The 18,299-nt window shown below is 43.9% G+C and overlaps 1 protein-coding gene across 2 annotated transcripts in view; it reads left to right on the top strand.

Annotated features, from left to right (window-relative positions):
- The window catches only part of LOC132824791 (dedicator of cytokinesis protein 2-like), a 1,235,709-nt gene that overhangs the window by 55,003 nt on the left and 1,162,407 nt on the right, over nt 1-18,299 (top strand). For both annotated transcript variants that reach the window (XM_060839646.1, XM_060839560.1), the window contains exon 2: nt 15,278-15,361. In XM_060839646.1, the coding sequence (XP_060695629.1) occupies nt 15,278-15,361 (84 nt within the window). The remainder of the gene's footprint in view (nt 1-15,277; nt 15,362-18,299) is intronic.

Raw genomic sequence — 18,299 nt, 5'->3', positions numbered from 1 at the left:
TTTCCCCTCTCACCTTAAACCTATGCCCTCTAGTTTTGGACCCTCCCACCCCAGGGAAAAAGGCCTTGCCTATTCTTCCTATCCACACCCCTGATGACCTTATAAACTTCTATAAGGTCACCCCTCAGCTTTTGACACTCCAGGGAAAATAGCCTCACCCTATTCAGCCTTTCCCTAAAGCTCAAACCCTCCAATCCCAGCAACATCCTTTTAAATCTTTTCTGAACTCTTTCAAGTTTCACAACACACTTCCTATAGGAGGGAGACTGGAATTGAATTCCAAAATAATCCGAGATTACCCTTTTAGCATAGAATTTAGGAAAATATTTTTCTTCCAGGGTCCTGCAACTTTGAAGCAGCCTACCTCAGAAGTAGAACTGGGGTTATTAAGTATGTTTGAGGATAGAAATGGATTATTGTTCATCCCAGGAATTCCTGGGTTATTAGGGAGTATGGAATTTGAAACAAACGTATTGAATGGCAGAATAGACTGGAAGGGACTGAATGGTTTATTTCTGCTCCTATCTTGTATGAATCAACGTCTCTATAATTATTACATAAGCCAGTAGTTTCTTTGTTTAATACTCTGCCTAACTACAATAAAGGAGCCTATAAATTACGTCCAGCAGTGTTTTCTGACATTGGCAATTCCTGTTCGCTCACATTCTAATTCTATTTCATGATCTTTATAATCTAACAATCTTCCACTGTAATGGTCTTACATTAAGCAGCCAGTTTTACTGGATTCGGGCTACAGTGAGATTCTGGGTGTTAAAATAAAGCTAGGAAACTAAAAGCTTCTGTCTCGTGACCACAAGATTGTTGCAAAGCCAGGCACTTTTTGTTTCATTCGCTTGTAGGACGTGGGCATTGATGGCTGGGCCAACATTGATTGCCCATCCGCAGTTGCCCTTGAGAAGGTGGTGGTGAGTTGCCTTTGTGAACTGCTCCAGTCTACCTGCTATGAGTTTCCAGTGTCTAGGTCAGTGCCAGTTAGTCTGCCTGGTCCCATGTCTTTGTTGAGAAATCATTGTGATTGATACAATTGAGTGGCTTGCTAAGCCATTTCAGAGGGCAGTGTTGTTATTGTACCAGCCTCCAACACTTCCTCTAGCAGATCATTCTGTACATATAAATGATGAAAAGTAACGAACTCAGCACCGCATCTTGAGGTGCACCACTGTTTACAGGACTCCAGTCCGAAAAGCAACTCTCCACTACCACCCTGTGGCTCCTGCCATCAAACCAGTTTGGTATCCAATTGGCTAGCTCCCCTACAATCCCGTGTGATTAAACCTCACTAACCAATCATGCAATATCTTGTTGAATGTTTACTGAAGTCCATATAGACAACATCTACTGCTCAGCCTTTGTCAGTCTTACTTGTCGCATCCTCAAAACACTCAATCGAGTTCTTGAGACGTGATTTCCCATGCACAAAACCATGTTGTCTTACAAGTGCATGTGAATCCTATCCTGTGGAATCCTCTCCAGCGATTTATCACCATTGACATCAAGCTCACTGGTCTGTAGTTCCCTGGCTCTTCCTTACAGCCTTTCTTAAATAACAGCTTCACATTAGCTAACTTCCAGTCTTCTGCCATTCTTCTCACACCTGGCTGTTGATAACATCAAAGGAACTACTCCATCTTTAACTTCTTTAGTTTAGAATTTTGATCCACAGGGTTTTCCCTAGTTTTCCACTGTTAATTGCTCCACAGAATACCTGAGTAAGGAGGCACATATCTCCGCTGTGCATCTACATTCTGGTTCAGTACACGCAGCAACTTGGTGAAGGTACTGTGCTGGCTGAGTGACCTCTCAGTGTCAATGAGAAAGGAGAACTGCAGCTCACTTGGTGATTGTACCAACCCACATTGAAAGCTCACTACTTGACTGCATTCACTATAGACCATCGCAACACTCCAAATGATAGGTGAGGATGCAATGTTGTGTGAGTCATGCAGGACCCTGAGTGGCTTCGCTTCAGGCAGCATCTACATTTTGTATCATCAATACTGCTTGACCTCAAGGTGGCCAGGTTCATTTTACACTCAGCTGTTGTCTAATGCAAACTGCCTTTGACCAAAATCTGACCCTTCATCTCCTTCAATCTGCATGCATTGAAAATGGATGATAAGATGATTGGAAATTAAATGTACCTGGATTTTGCTTCAAGTTTTTGCTATCGACAAAAAAAAACTGCAGTTGCTGGAATCCGAGGTACACAAGCAGGGATCTGCCGGCCTCCTGCTTGTCTGTCAAGTATTATTATGAGAATGTTGTTGCATCCTGCAAATGTGGATCCTGTGTCTTCGTTCATCAAACTTACATAACTCTGCCCAACTTACTCATTATTCTGAACATTTCCTAATAACACTTGATAGAGGTAGGAATCCCTGTAGCATTTGAGAAGTGTTTGCGTGTGCACTTGCAATGCCCACGCATATGGAGGTTATGAGGCTGGTCCGGGAAAATGGTTTTCTACTGAGAGTAACTAGGTGGTTGTTTTTGACCAACACAGATGCAATGAGCTGAAGGACCTTCTTTCTGTGCTGTAGACTATTGATTTCCCCAACTGCGATTTTTAACTTTATTCATGGAGTTCCAAAGTCTCTTAGCTACATGGCTGATCCTGACTGCCATTGCTCCTACAGTTCTTCAGCGAGTAACAAACCTGGAATTTCCAGGTGCGACTGCCTGTTAGCTCACATTTGCATCTTCACTTTTGACCAGGTCTGAAGTGAAAGACCTTCCCATTACCACCATCTGCTTTTCTCTTTCGTTGGTTGTCTGCCACTCTGTCTGTAGGCTTCGTCACCATTGAGTTGCTCCACTGTTTGAGTCCTGCACTAGCTGTGTGAATAGTCCTCCAAGCAGTAAAATGTTTAAAGCTGTGGTCAGGTACTTTGCTGCCTCCACTAAGTTCTAACAAAAAAAACTTCTTATCTTAAGAGGCAGTTTTTTATATGATAACAATTAGCAAGGGAAATGATGGTATTGCTGCTAAACTAGTAATCCCATGACCCAGAATTCAATCCAATTCTGGAATTCTAATGATCTCCCTGGTGATAATGCTAAAATAAAACCTATTTGGTTCACTAGTGCCCTTTTGGGAAGGATATGTGCCATCCTTTGAACCAGTGACACACACATCATAAAAATGAAGGTGTTACATTTACAGACTGTTTGAGAGACCTCAGCCTTCACTCAATTGGATTGTAAGCTGTTCTACAACAACATGAGATTAATGCAGTGTCCACCATTACTGTTTCAACACATTTTGGGGGAAAGTGATGGCCTAGTGGTAATATTGCTGGACTGTTAATCCAGAGACCCGGGTCATGTTCTGGGGACCCAAGTTCAAATCCCGGCATGACAGTTGGTGGAATTTAAATTCAATAAAAATCTGGAATTAAGAGACTGATGATGACCATTGTCAATTGTTGGAAAAACCCATCTGGTCCATTAATTCCCTTCAGGGAAGAAAACTGCCATCCTTACCTGGTCCGGCCTACATGTGACTCTAGACCCACAGCAATGAGGATGACTCTTAACTGCCCTCTTGGTAATAAATGCTGGCTTAACCCGTGACGCCCATGTCCTATGAGTGAATTTTTAAAAATCCACCTCATACAATGATGGCCAAATTGCGTGGAATACAATTGATGGGTGTAAAGACGTCTCAGAGTACAGAAAGCTTTATGTTAAATCCATCCTGTTCAACACTTATCTCCTAATATAAGCTGTGCGAAGCATGACTGACTCATTGCACAACCCTAACATTGCACATTGAGGTGAGACAAAAACTTCATGCAAATCCACTTCTGCTGTTTGCTTTCAGTGGCTTTGTGAACAGTATATATATTGCAGCTTACACTCCATTAGAAGACAGAACTAAAATATCGAGCCAGGAATCAGAATCCTGAGGAAGCATTAGTCATAACTTGTTCTTATCACAATTCCCGGTGAACATGGGATGTAGAGATTACTGGCTAATTTAATGAGGCCACAAATCCCAAGACAATCATATTTCCATTTATATCAGAGTGAGGGTGGAGCTGTCTTTTTCCACCACAATGTAGGCCTATCACACAAAGCAACTTGTTTTCATTCATTCACGGGGTGAGAGCATCACTGGCTGGGCCAGTAGTCATTGCCCAAGAGGAGGAGGAGGAGGAGGTGATGAGCAACTTTCTAGAATAAGATCACTGTGTCTTTGATCTGCTCTCTGGCTACCCACAGTGCCTATTAGGAGGGATGTCGGATTATGAATCGAGTGATCATGCATAGTTTGACATCAGAATTGAGATTTGGAAGGGAACTTGTGGGTGCTGCTGTTCCCATGTGTCTGTACAGGGCAACTTCCATATCTATAGCCTTGTTTTCCGTGGTTTCAGTTACCCACGGCCTGACCATGTTATAGGGAACATTCTGAATCCAGGGACCGGGGGCTGCTGGGAAGGTAAATTTCACATTTAAGTGAATTGGTTTGCACCTATCCACAGCTTCAGACTTCCATGTTTGGATTGTATCCCCCGGTGGGTATGGGGGAAGGTGTGGGAGCGACTGTATCCCTTACTTTAGCTGGTAGTTATGGTAAGTTTGGAAGATCATATTGAAGGGCAATCAAGTCAAATAGCAAACTGCACAATCACTGTCTTTTTTTAAAAAAGTCTAAATGATAGGAATATGTCCCAGTGCATTTTGTGGGTGCTAGGTACTGCTGCTGGTGTGTGTAGGTAGTGGAAGGAGTGAATGCTTTGGAAGCCAATCAAGTGATCTGCTTTGTTCTGGATGGCATCAGGTTTCTCGAGTGTTGGCAGAGCTGCACACATCCAGACAGACAGAACTTCACATTTCTTGCCTGTCTCCAATTGTCTTTTTGGAAGCTGCAAATTAATTCATTAGTCACGTGTTGGTTTTGGTGGATCTGTTACCACAGCTGGCGATGATTTTTTTTGTAATTTTCTGATTGTTTGTTGAGACATCATACGTCAACTAATTAGGCAAATAAAAGAAATTTACAGCCTGTGACAGATGAGAATGTTTCACTAATCCTGAATTGCTCTGTAAAACAGGGTAGAGGACACACAATCCCAAGTTCCAGATATCTTTTGGTCTGTTGCATTGATCTTTGGCGGCGGCTGTCTTTGTTCTTTACTCAGGCTGATGGAGATGTACCCATAAGGAAATCATAGAATGGAAGCAGGCTGTCCGGCCCATTGACATTCCAAAGAGCCTCCCACCCAGACCCAGATGCTATCCCTGTAACCCTGCATTTCACATGGCCAATCCATCTAACTTACGCATCTTTGGACTGTCGGAGGAAACCCACATAGGCACATGGAGAAGGTGCAAACTCCACACACAGGCAGTTGCCCAAGGATGGAGTTGAACCTGGATCTCTGGCACTGTGAGGCAGCAGTGCTACCATTGAGCCACTATGTTGCCCAGATGGTGGCTCATGGGCTGGTTCCTCTTATTTGCACTCCTATCTGCCCATCTATTCCCATTGAGGTACATTATTTTGGCAGCTCTCTCTCCTGTGCCAATGACCTCAGGTAGCCACTCACGATGCCAGGATGACTTTTACCCCCTTACCCACTTCCATTGAAAGTTAGCTTTTATTCCTTCTGCGAATAAAGACCCTCTTACTTTCCCTGACACTGCATTATGTTGTGTAATGCACCATAAATCTTCTGTTTGTGCTTCAGGAAGGCTGGTTACTGCTGGGAAATAGTCAAGTGAAACATCATGCTATGCAGGAAATAACAATTGTCATTGATAAAACTGTTAATAACGTTGGACCTGGACATTTTCACAGAATCATGCAGGACATATGAGGCTCTTCAGCCCATTGATCCAGCACTAACAAAAACAGTTCCAAATCTACACTAGTCCCACTTTTCCACACTTTGGACCATAGCCTTGTATGCTATGATGTTTCAAGTGCTCATCCAAGTACGTTTTTAAAGGGCATGAAGTTTTCTACCTCAACTACCTTCCCAGGCCATGCATTCCTGACCCCTGCCACCCTCTGGGTAATAACAAAAAACTCCTCAAATCCTCTCTGAATGTTCTGTCTTTCATTTTAAAACTATGCCACTGTTGTTCTTGACCATTCGATGAAGGGGAATAGCTACTTTCTATTCGCTCTGCCCACGCCCTGCAAAATCTTATTCACCTCAGTCAAGTCCTCTCTCAGACTTCCCTGCTCCAGTGAAAACAACCCTTATCCAGCCTCTTCCCTCACAGCTTGCTGTGGGAATACTGCAACAATAGCCTGGGAAGATAATGATTGATCTCCAAGGACTACAAACATCTTCCTTTCTTCTGGATGTCAGTCAAACCAGGGAAGAGTGTTGATTAGATTAGATTAGATTCCTTACAGTGTGGAAACAGGCCCTTTGGCCCAACAACTCCACACCGACCCTCCGAAGAGTAACCCACCCAGACCCATTTCCCTCTGACTAATGCATCTAACACTATGGGCAATCCAGCATGGCCAATTCACCTGACATGCACATCTTTGGACGGTGGGAGAAAACTGGGGCACCCAGAGGAAACCCACACAGACACGGGGACAATGTGCAAACTCCACACAGACAGATACCCAAGGCTGGAACCAAACCTGGGACCCTGGTGCTGTGAGGCAGCAGTGCTAACCACTGAGCCACCGTGCTGCCCATTTGTCCGATTCCTTTTGACCTCCATTTTTCCAGGACTCCTGATACCACACTTAATCACCCAGAGCCTGTCGTCAAGGGACGTCACTCTCCTATCGCCTCAACGATGACCACCAAGATGCAGTTTCCTCCCACAGCCCAAAAATGTGCAGGATAGGTGAATTGGCCATGCTAACTTGCCTGTAGTGTTAGGTGAAGGGGTAATGTAGGGGTCTGGGTGGGTTGCTCTTTGGAGGGTCAGTGTGGACTTGTTGGGCTAAAGGGCCTGTTTCCACACTAAATAATCTAATCTAATCTAATCAAATCCCTCTCTTCCTCCACGCTGCCAAGAATTCTGTCTTTAATGTTATATTCAGCATTTGAGTTCACCTTCCAAAATGCATCATTTCGCATTTGTCCAGGTTGAACTCCATCTGCCATTTCTCAGCCCAGTTCTGCATCCTGTCTATGTCACGCTGCAGCCTGCAATAGCCCTCGATACTACCGACGACACCTCCAACCTCTGTGTCAACTGCAAATATACTAACTCTCCCCTCAACCTTCTCATCCAAGTCATTTATAAAAACTACGAAGAGCAGAGGCCCAAGAACAGAGCCCTGTGGGACCCCACTTAACACTGACCTCCAGGCAGAATACTTTCATCTACAACCACTCTCTGCCTTCTGTCAGCCAGCCAATTCTGAATCCAGATAGCCAAATCTCCCTGTACCCCATACTTCCTGAATCTGCCTACCATGGGGAACCCTATCAAATGCCTTGCTGAAGTCCACATACGCCACATCCACTGCTCAACCTTCATTGACCTGTCTCGTCACCCCCTCAAAGAACTCAATAAGATTTGTGAGGCATGACCTGCCCCTCACAAACTATGCTGACTGCCTTTAATTACTCTATGCTTTTCCAAATAATCATAAAACCTATCCCTCAGAATTCTTTCCAAAACCTTGCTGACCACAGACATAAGACTGACTGGTCTGTAGTTGCCAGAAATTTCCCTATTCGCCTTCTTGCAAAGAGGATCAACATTTGCCTCTTTCCAATCCTCCGGTAAGGCTCCCGTGGAGAGTGAGGAAGCAAAAATCTTCGCCAGCGGCTTACCCCAGAGCAGCCTTGGATAAATCTGCTCGGACCCTGGGGACTTATCAATCTTAAAGTTTGCCAAACTTTCCAGCACATCAACTTCATTAATCTTGATCTGTTCAAGTCTGTTTCCCAGCTCCTCAAAGTTCTCATTCACAAGTTCCCTTACCTTAATGAAAACTGAAGCAAAAAACTCATTTAGGGCTTCCCCTATCTGCTCAGACTCCACGCACAAGTTCCCTCTGCTATTCCTGAAGCCTTGCCTTCTCCCTGATCATTCTCTTATTCCTCACGTATGAGCAAAATGCCTTTGGGTTCTCCTAATCCTTCTTGCCTAACCTTTTTCGTGCCCTCTCCTGACTCTTGTCAGTTCATTTCTGAGCTCCTTTCTTGCAAGACTGTAATTCTCTAAAGCTGTGCTAGACCTTTGCTTCCTCTACCTTACGTAAGCTGCCTTCTTCCTTTTGACGAGAAACTCCTTTATTCTCGCCATCCAAGGTTCCTTAATCTTACCCTTTCTTGCCTGTCTCAGAGGAACAAATTTGTGCATCACTCGCAACCACTGCTCCTTAGTAGTCTCCACATGTCTGCTGTGCCCTTTCTGTGGAGCAATTGCTCCCAGTCTGCATTTCCCAACTCCTGTCATATTTTCTTTGCCCCAATAAAATATCTTCCCTCAGTAACTGCTCCTTTCCCTCTCCAAGGCTATGGTAAATGTGAACTGAAAATGTATTGCTGGAAAAGCGCAGCAGATCAAGCAGCATCCAAGGAGCAGGAGAATCGACGTTTTGGGCATGAGCCCTTCTTCAGGAATCCTGAAGAAGGGCTCATGCCCGAAACGTCGATTCTCCTGCTCCTTGGATGCTGCCTGACCTGCTGCACATTTCCAGCAACACATTTTCAGCTCTGATCTCCAGCATCTGCAGACCTCACTTTCTCCTATGGTAAATGTGAAGCAGTTGTGATCACCGTCACCAAAGTGTTCTCCTATCGTGAGATCTGATACCTGTCTCATTGCCGAGCACCAAATCCAAAATGGCCTCTCCCCTCATCGGACTGTCTACATACTGACTAAGGAAACCCACCTGAGCACACCTAACGAAAACTGCTCCATCCAAAGCATTTGCACTAAGAAAGTTTCAGTCGATATTGGGAAAGTTGAAATCACCAATAACAACAACCCTGCTACATCTGCATTTTTCCAAAATCTGCCGGCCTATGAGATAGTCAATCTCTCTCCTGCTCTTAGGGGTCTGTAGAAAACCCCCAATGAGATGGCTGTTCCGTTGCTGTTCCTAACTTCCTGCCCTTGCAGCCATACCCGCTAATCTGAAAGCCTGCACAGGGCTAAACAACGGAAGAAAAGAAAAGGAAAAAACATATGAAAACCTGAAAACTTACCAAGTTTACAGACTCTTAGTAAGGTTGGAGGAGGTGGGTGGGAGGGAGGCCTACAGTGTAGGGTCTTGTGTTTAGATCTCACCCACTTAAAACGTTTCCAGCAGCCCTTGTTTCTCTCTTCCTTCTCTCCTCGCTGCTCTGTCTAAAAATGTTGAGGCCTATGTTCAAATCCCATCTGTTCCATGTGTAATAGTGTGTACAGGTCTCCCTGTTATAGGAACTACGTTGTGAAATTCGAAGGGGTCCAGAAAAGATTAACAAGGATGTTGCCACAGTTAGAAGGTTTGATCTATAGGCTGGGGCTATTTTTCTTGTCATGTTGGAGGCTGGGGGAGTGACCTTGTTGAGGTTTATAAGATCAGGAGGGGCATTGATAGAGTGAGTAGCTAATGCCTTTTCCTGAGGGCAGGAGAGTCCAAATGTAGAGCGCATAAGTTTAGGGTGCAAGGGGAAAGATTTAAAAGGGACCTTGGGGCAACTTGTTCTAGCAGAGATGAGCTACCAGAATGATATGGTGGAGGCGGGTATGATTACAACATTTTAAAAGGCATCTGGATAGGTACATGAATAGGAAGGGTTTAGAGGGACATGGGCTAAAGTCTGGCAAGTGGGACTAGATCAATTTAGGATATCTGGTCGGCATGGATGAGTTGGACTGAAGGGTCTGTTCCCATGCTGTACAACTCTATTACTCTGCGATTAAATGTGTAGTTACATCTCTGAACATGTTAATTAGAAAAGACGAGGGAGATAATTGACCATATTACATTGAGTTGCATTTGTGTATAGGACAGAGGCAATTTTCCACATTGTCAGGTGGATGCCCGTGTTGTAGCTGAACTGGAACAGCTTGGCTGGAGTTGTGCTTGGTTTTGGACCACAAATGTTGAGGATTATTGCTGGGATGTTTTGAGGGCCTGAAGCCTTTGAGGTGTCCAGGTTTAATGGAGCCATAATAATTGCAGCCTTTCAAAGATCATGAGGCTTCAAAGCATTTCATTTGAGAGTTAAGGCAGGGCACAGTTATTTACAATATAATATATTAATGACTTGGATGAGGAAAATGAATGTACCATAGCGAAGTTTTCAGAAGATACGAGAACAGGTTAGAAGGCAAGTGGTGAGGCTGTCACAGAGTCTGCGGAGGTTAAACGAGTGGGTAAAAACTTATCAGGTGTAATATAATGTGAAGAAATGTGAGGTGAGGCAGGAAGAATAAAGGAGCTAAATGTTTATTTAAGTGAAGAAAAATTGCACTGCAGAGGGATCTGGGAGTTCTCGTCCATTAATCACAAAATGTCAATATAGAAGTTCAGCAGAATGAGGGAGGGCAAATGAGATGCTAGCTTTTGTTTCAAAAGAGAATTGTGTGTTAACATTTTGCTCAAACTCAAGCCATTAGGTCATGGCTAGAATACTGTGGACAGTTTTGCCCAGGAAAGATATACCGGTATTGGAGGTAGTTCAGAGAAGATTCACTAGGTTGATACCAGTTACGCAGGGTCTGTCTTATGAGGAGAGGGTGAGTAGGTTGGACCTGTACTCATTGCAATCTCAACAAATGAAAAGTGACTCTATTGAAATATGTCAGATTCCTCGGGAGCTTGGCATGGTCGATACATAGAGATTGTTGCCCCTTGTGGAGAGTCTAGGACCAGAGGGCATACACTCAGACAAAGAACTTGTCATTGCTGTGTTCACTATTAAGAAAGACAGATTTTTAATCAGTCAGGAATCAAGGGTCAAGAAAAAGGCAGGAAAGTGGAGTTGAGGATTATCAAATTAGCCATGATCTCCATAAGACCATAAGACATAGGAGTGGAAGGAAGGCCATTCGGCCCATCGAGTCCACTCCGCCATTCAATCATGGCTGATGGGTATTTGAACTCCACTTACCAGCATTCTCCCCGAAGTCCTTAATTCCTTTTGACATCAAGAATCTATCAATCTCTGCCTTGAAGACATTTAGCGTCCCGGCCTCCACTGCACTCTGCAGCAATGAATTCCACAGGCCCACCACACTCTGGCTGAAGAAATGTCTCCACATTTCTGTTCTGAATTGACCCCCTCTAATTCTAAGGCTGTGTTCATGGGTCCTAGTCTCCTCGCCTAATGGAAACAATTTCCTAGCATCCACCCTTTCCAAGCCATGTATTATTTTGTAAGTTTCTATTAAGTCTCCCCTTAATCTTCTAAACGCCAATGAATACAATCCCAGGATCCTCAGTAGTTCCTCATATGTTAGACCTAACATTCCAGGGATCATCCGTGTGAATCTCCACTGGACACGCTCCAGTGCCAGTATGTCCTTCCTGAGATCTCATTGAATGGCGGAGCAGATTCGATGGGCTGAATGGCCTTCTTCTGCTTCTACATCTTATTGCGTTAAAGAGTGACAAATGCTATCATTGAGCCAGAACAATTGCAATTTCTAAATTGTGTAAGATTAGTTTGGGCATAAGGTACTTTCAACGGAACAACATTTGACATTGTCACTCAGAGCCACAATGGAAGTGAATGTCTTATATGAAATAAGTGACAATAACATTCACTTGCATTTGAAAAGAGGTAAATGATTGCAATATGCACGTTTGTTCCGGTTAGACTACGGGAATTCACCGAGGCTCCTTACATAGCTCCTTCCAAACCCCATAACCACTTCATCTTGATGGGCGAACAACTGCAGCACCTATAATTTCTCCCTCTCGCCACTCACCATTCATCTGTGTTCCTTTAGTGTCACTGGATCTAACTCCTGGAACTCCCTTCCTTTGGTCTACGTCTACAGAAAATGGGCTGCAGCGGTTCAAGAAGGCAGCTGACCACCACCTTCTCTAAGGGCAATAACTGCTGGCCTACTCAGCAATACTCACATCACACCAATGAATAAAAATGGAAAGAACATTTCTAAAACAAGAAATTCCATAGACATGAGTTGAAGAATAGATGCTTACGATGCCTTTGTTAAATACATCCAAAACCACTGAAATAAAAAAAAAATCATGTTGAAAGAAAAATGTCATTATTACATTGTTGTTTTAGCCTTGGAATGATTTTGCTTTCCCCTGAATTTAACCATCTGTACTGCACCCCATTCATTATGAGCTGGTTCTAATCCATTGGCACATCTCTGCAAAACTGATGATAAAATACAACCTTTTAAATGATCAAGGCTTCCTAACTCAGTCTCACTTGACTTCCCCCTCACTTGTTGAATGGGGCTCGCTATAAAGTCTGCCTGTCTGAGATGAGGCTCCTTTCTCCACTGCACCCTCGCATTATCATCTAATGTCCATCACCCAGAGCTTCTCTGAAGACTTAATTGTAAGATGTCAGTGTCGTGCTGGCTTCTGCTACAGAGTGTGTTTTTGAAGACTGCGAACAAATACCTCTTTAAATTCTTGTTAGTAACAGGCCTTTTTATGTCTAGTGCCAAGGCATCAGACCTGTGCCAATCATTTTCTTTTGGCTTCATTGTATCGGGGACCCAAGTGAACATCTGTTCCTATTAAGCTCGACTGCCTTAAACAGCAGAGAGATTATTTGCTGGAAACAGGCCAAAGAATGTCTTGACTGCTGCAGGATGCGGCACACACCACTGTACGCATATAATTATGAGAAGATAGATGGAGGCGGTTCAGTGGGATTCAATTTCATGAGGGATGGAATCTTGAGAGCTCATGGACAATTACACCAAATGCTTCCTGCATTCCATCTCTCTTGACAACGCACGGCGAAATTCTTAGCTCGTGATTGAGGTGAAAGTAACGAATATCTATTGCAGGCTATTGCAGACCCTATTGCTCCCCACTCAAGGGGTCTTTGTGCATGTGTCCTCCACATTTCCATTTCTTGCGCAGAGTCCAGGAACAGACCCCAGATTGGCTTTTGAGAAAAATGCATGGACCGGTGGCTGTTTGCAGTTCTGTGTGACCGTGGTGAAACCATGTGACGGCTTGTAGCTCCTCTTCTGTTGTGTGAATGGTCTGATTTAGACCCACCCTCTGAATTCAAGCCACTGTTTTAAGAAGGGTGCAGGTGGCATTTGTTGCCTCCACCACCGACACTCAGTAGCAGCAAAGTGTCCTATCTACTTGATTCATTCCAGGAGTTCACCAAAATCCTCAGACAACACCTTCCAAACCTGTGACCACTTCCATTGAAAAGAGCAGCAAATATATGGGAACATCACCACCTGTGAGTTCCCTCCAAGCCGCTCACCATTCTGAATTGGAAATCTATTGCCGTTCCTTCACTGTCACTGGCCCAATATCCTGGAATTCCCTGCCTAAGGTCATAGTGAGTCAACCCACAGCAGGTGGACTGCAGCAGTAAAAGAAGGCAGCTCATCACCACCTTCTCAAGGGCAACTAGGGACGGGCAATAAATGCTGAGCCTAGCCCGCAATGCCCTTGTCTTGCGAATAACTGAAAAATGGTTTGGCACAGTGGCTGAGTGGTTAGCACTGCTGCCTTACAGCAGCAGGGACTGTGGCTCGACCCGCGGGCGACTGTCTGTGTGGAGCTTACACGTTCTCCCTGTGTCTGCGTGGGGTGCTCTGGTTTCTTTTGGTAGTCCAGACATGTGCAAGTCAGGTGGATTGGCCATGCTAGATTGCCCATAGTTTTCAAGGATGTGTGGGTTAGATGGATTCACCACGTTAAATTGCCCATGGTATCGAGGGATGTGTAGGTTCGGTGGATTGGCCATAGGGAATGCAAGGTTACAGGGATAGGGTAAGGGGTCTGGGTCTGGATCTGGGTGGGTTGCGATTCAGAGGATTGGTGTGAACTCAATGGGCTGAAGGGCCTGCTTTTACACTGTAGGGATTTTGTGATCTCCTGTGACAAGCTTGAGAATGACTACTGGAATCATTAGCATGTCTGCACCGACCCTGAGTTGCTACTTTGACGCAAAGTTGGATCCATGTCCAGATGTTTTATGTCCATGTCCAGATGTTTTATGTCCATGTCCAGATGTTGTGGGAGTGGCAATGCTTGCTGGGAGTAGTGTGTTCAAGGCACCAGAATCGTGAGAGTGATTCATTGTTGGAGTTGCTGGCTTTTGTATATAATAGGAAAGCATTATCCATCTGCCACTGATGTAGAGACAAAAACAAAATCTCACAGGACCACATTGATGAAGAGCAGGAGAGTTTAGCTATCAAAAATAATTTGCTGAATATGGATTGCTTGAGGCAGAGTTAACTGAAGCATATAAAATTGTAAGGGTTCTAGGTTTTTCCAATTCAGTCTATTTTAGTAGCCAGCTGAGAGAGTTTTCAGCGAACTCAAAACATTAACCTCTCCAGTCTTCCCAGTTTCACCCCCAAACCTGCTGAGTTTCTCCAGCAATGTTTCTTCTCGGTTATAGATTTCGAAATAATTGATGGAAGGATTATAGGGGAGCTAAGGAAATTACGCATGCAAAGGATGGTAGGGGTTTAGTATTTGCTTGTCACAGGACAGTCCTTACATTCAAAGAGTTGTTAGATTTACACTGGAATTGACAGAACATAGAAGGCAACACATTTAGTGTTTAAAAGGGAGATAAGCCTGGATAACTCTTACTTTCTCAGCAAGCATGTTTACAATGGACCAAATGGTCTCTCTTTTTTTTGTTACGCTCTCTGGAGTGGGACCGAAGCCCACAGTTTCCATGACTCAACTGCAAAAGTGCTACCCACTGAATCAAGATTAATACCTTTCAGCACTTTGCTGCTTGTGGAGTTGTGTAGTTGTGTAACACCAGCATGTCTGCACTCCAAAGATAATTCATTATGTGAAGACAATTCAATGTGATAAGGCACTATGTATAAATGTAAGTATTATTAATTTATCTCTCAGATCTGTTTACTCTGCATTCATTTCAGACTCTGCCATTTGAGATTAAATATTTCCTTCTGAATAGTAATCTACGCCATCACCTAATAACTACTGTGTCAGTATATCGTATCTTTTACTACAGCACTATTCAACAGAACATTTTATATTCCATTTATGTTAACATCAATTTGAACCATAAATCTTTCATCTTGTGTTTGCTGTGTCACTTTTTCACCAAACCCTACCTTCTCCCTAACCTTTTGTTCTTTTTTTTTAACCCAGCTGTATGGAATTTCAAAGGGACACATGAGCACCATATCCCCCTCCAAATCGGAGATACAGTCAACATCCTCCAAACCTGCGAAGGTGAGTGTGCAATCGTCACAAAGTCCCAGGTTTGTGTCAGGTTTGGTGCTGACGTTTCTGGTGCAAATTCTTCTGAGGCAATCAAGCGAGCAAGTGAGAGCAGCCAGCTAACTGAAGGTATCTTGGTGTTTCCTGGATGGTGTGAAACAGTTCAGTCAGGTTGACCATGTATTCATGTCGGGTTATGTCTCAAAGTGTTTAGGGTGATGTGTAAAGGTAGGAGTGGTATCCTGAGGGGGGAGTTGAGGTTGTTGCTGTTTTACTTAAGACTAAAAGAAATTTTGAAAATAATAGAATGATCTCTTAGAGGGCTATAGCACAAAATGAGGCCATTCGTGGCAGCGTACGCTTTTCCAGAGAACAATACAGTTAATGCCATCCTATATCTTGCAATTCTTATTCCTTCAGGCACTTATCCAGTTCCCTTTGGAAAGCTACTATTAAATCTAGTCTAACCCACGTATCACCCCACCCATCTTCGTCTATTCCCAAGATTCCAGGCATTACGGAAGATGGTCTTTGGCTAATATAGAATCAGAGAGTCATATAGCAGGGCAACAGACCCTTTGGTTTAACTCAACCAAGTTTCCCAAATTAACCTAGTCCCACGTGCCTGCATTTGGCCCATATCCTTCTAAACATTTCTCATTCATGTACCTGTCCAAATATCTTTTAAATGTTGTAATTATACCTGTATCGACCACTTCATCTGGCACATATAATGTTTCAAGGCATCGGGTGTTGCAAAGTTTATTGGTTTGAATGATATTTTGGAAGTAATATTGAAGACTTCTGCTCTGAAATTAGCCAAGCCCCCCAGCCAAGTTGTTCCAGTAAAGCTATAGCACTGACAACTGATGACAGTGCAGAAAAGTGTTCAGCCATGTTCTGTCCACAAAATACATGACATATTTCATTCTGCAAATAAACAGTCTATTCTTGATAATCAGCCATATGATGGAAGGTGTGGTTGACTGTGCTATCAATATCACTTCGCAATAAGCTGCTCTTTGACATTTCCTGTGCTAGCACCTTCGAAACCTGCACCCTCTTCCACCTTGAAAGATAAGTTGAGAAAAAATGTGCAGATTAGGTGAATTGGCCATGCTAAATTGCCCGTAATATTAGGTGAAGGGGTAAATGTAGGGGAATGGGTCTGGGTGGGTTGCGCTTCGGCGGGTCAGTGTGGACTTGTTGGGCTGAAGGGCCTGTTTCCCCACTGTAAGTAATCTAAATCTGAAAAGATGTATTGGAACACTGCCATCTGCAAGTTCTTATCTTGATGTCACACATCATGCTAATGTGGAACTAATATTGCCGTTCCTTCAGGGAGTCCCTCTCTAACTGCACTGAGACTCTACCTAGACCGTATGGTCTGCAGTGTTTCACCATCATCTTAAGGGCATTTGAGGATGGACAATAAGATCCAGCTTGGACAGTAAAGCCTGTGAAATAATAAATGACAAAAAAAAACAGACAAATCCACACCATTTGTTTCTAAAAGAGGCTTCTCTTCCTCCTCCTTGTGTCAATTGGTTCTACCCATCAATGAGCCTTTAAACACCGGGACCTTTTTATCTGTATTTACTTAATCTAATTGTTCCTGATTTTTGCACCTCTGTTAAATGTTCTTCTGGCCTTTATACATCTGGTTCACCAACTCCACTTTCCTCCATCAATCTGAAATTGCTTGTCTTTGGAACCACTTCCAGTGAATTTATTCTGTATCTTAGATTAGATTACTTACAGTGTGGCAACAGGCCCTTCGGCCCAACAAATCCACACCGACCCGCTGAAGCACAACCCACCCATACCCCTACATTTACCCCTTACCTAACACTACGGGCAATTTAGCATGGCCAATTCACCTGACCCGCACATCTTTGGACTGTGGGAGGAAACCGGAGCACCCGGAGGAAACCCACGCAGACATGGGGAGAACGTGCAAACTCCACACAGTCAGTCGCCTGAGTCGGGAATTGAACCCGGGTCTCAGACGCTGTGAGACAGCAGTGCTAACCACTGTGCCACCGTGCCGCCCACATCTTCTACCAAGGCTCCTCATCTTTCCTAAACTCTGGTTCTGAGTTGAGCACATAATATTCCAGCTGGGGAGAAGCTAATCTTTTGAGTCTGGCCTTTGCCTGATTTACTAGCCTGTACAGCCTATGTCAGACTCCATTACAATTGAGTGCAAGTGGATGGATGCCCATCAGTCATGACTGAATGGCGGAGTGAACTCGATGGGTCGAATGGCCTTACTTCCACTCCTATGACTTATGGTCTTTTGGATTTTGAATGGGTTAAATTAGGGGCCAGGATCGTGTATCTAATTTGTAAAGCCCAGCAGTCCTTTTGCTGTATTAACTGCGAGTGCTTACTTGTCGTTGTCTTCAATTATCTCTGTGTAAAGACCCTGAGGTGTCTCTGTTCTTGCATACTTGTGGGATTTTCGAATCAACCTGTTCAGTGGTGTTGCTACACATCTCTGGAGAAGGTAGGAGTTGGGCCTGGCCTTCAGGCTCAGAGGCTGGGACACTGCCACTATGCCCCAAGACTTTAACAATGTTTAATCATATTATGTTTTTCATGTTAAACCACCCTCATTGTGCACCTGACATTCCATTAACGCTCTGTGTTCTTTTGACTTTCCTTGCCGTTTATTACATTTTATTATCTGAATGATGGCAGTTTAGGAAAAGGTGAGGTGCAACAAGGGAACAGTCACTGAAGATTGGCATGCAGATGCATCAGGCAGTGAGGAAAGCTAATGGGACATGCTGGCCTTCATAGTGAGAAGATTTGAGGATAGGAGTAGGGATGTCTTGCAACAGTTAACAGGGCCTTGGTGAGGCCACACCTTGAGTATTGTGTTGGTCTCCTACTTTGAGTAAGGACATTCTCATTATTGAAGGAGTCCAGCGAAGGTTCACCAGAC

This window comes from Hemiscyllium ocellatum, chromosome 1 (assembly GCF_020745735.1).
Source record: "Hemiscyllium ocellatum isolate sHemOce1 chromosome 1, sHemOce1.pat.X.cur, whole genome shotgun sequence".
Taxonomy (NCBI): domain Eukaryota; kingdom Metazoa; phylum Chordata; class Chondrichthyes; order Orectolobiformes; family Hemiscylliidae; genus Hemiscyllium; species Hemiscyllium ocellatum.
The sequence above is the reverse complement of the archived record's forward strand: the minus strand, read 5'-3'. Positions and strand labels throughout refer to the sequence as shown.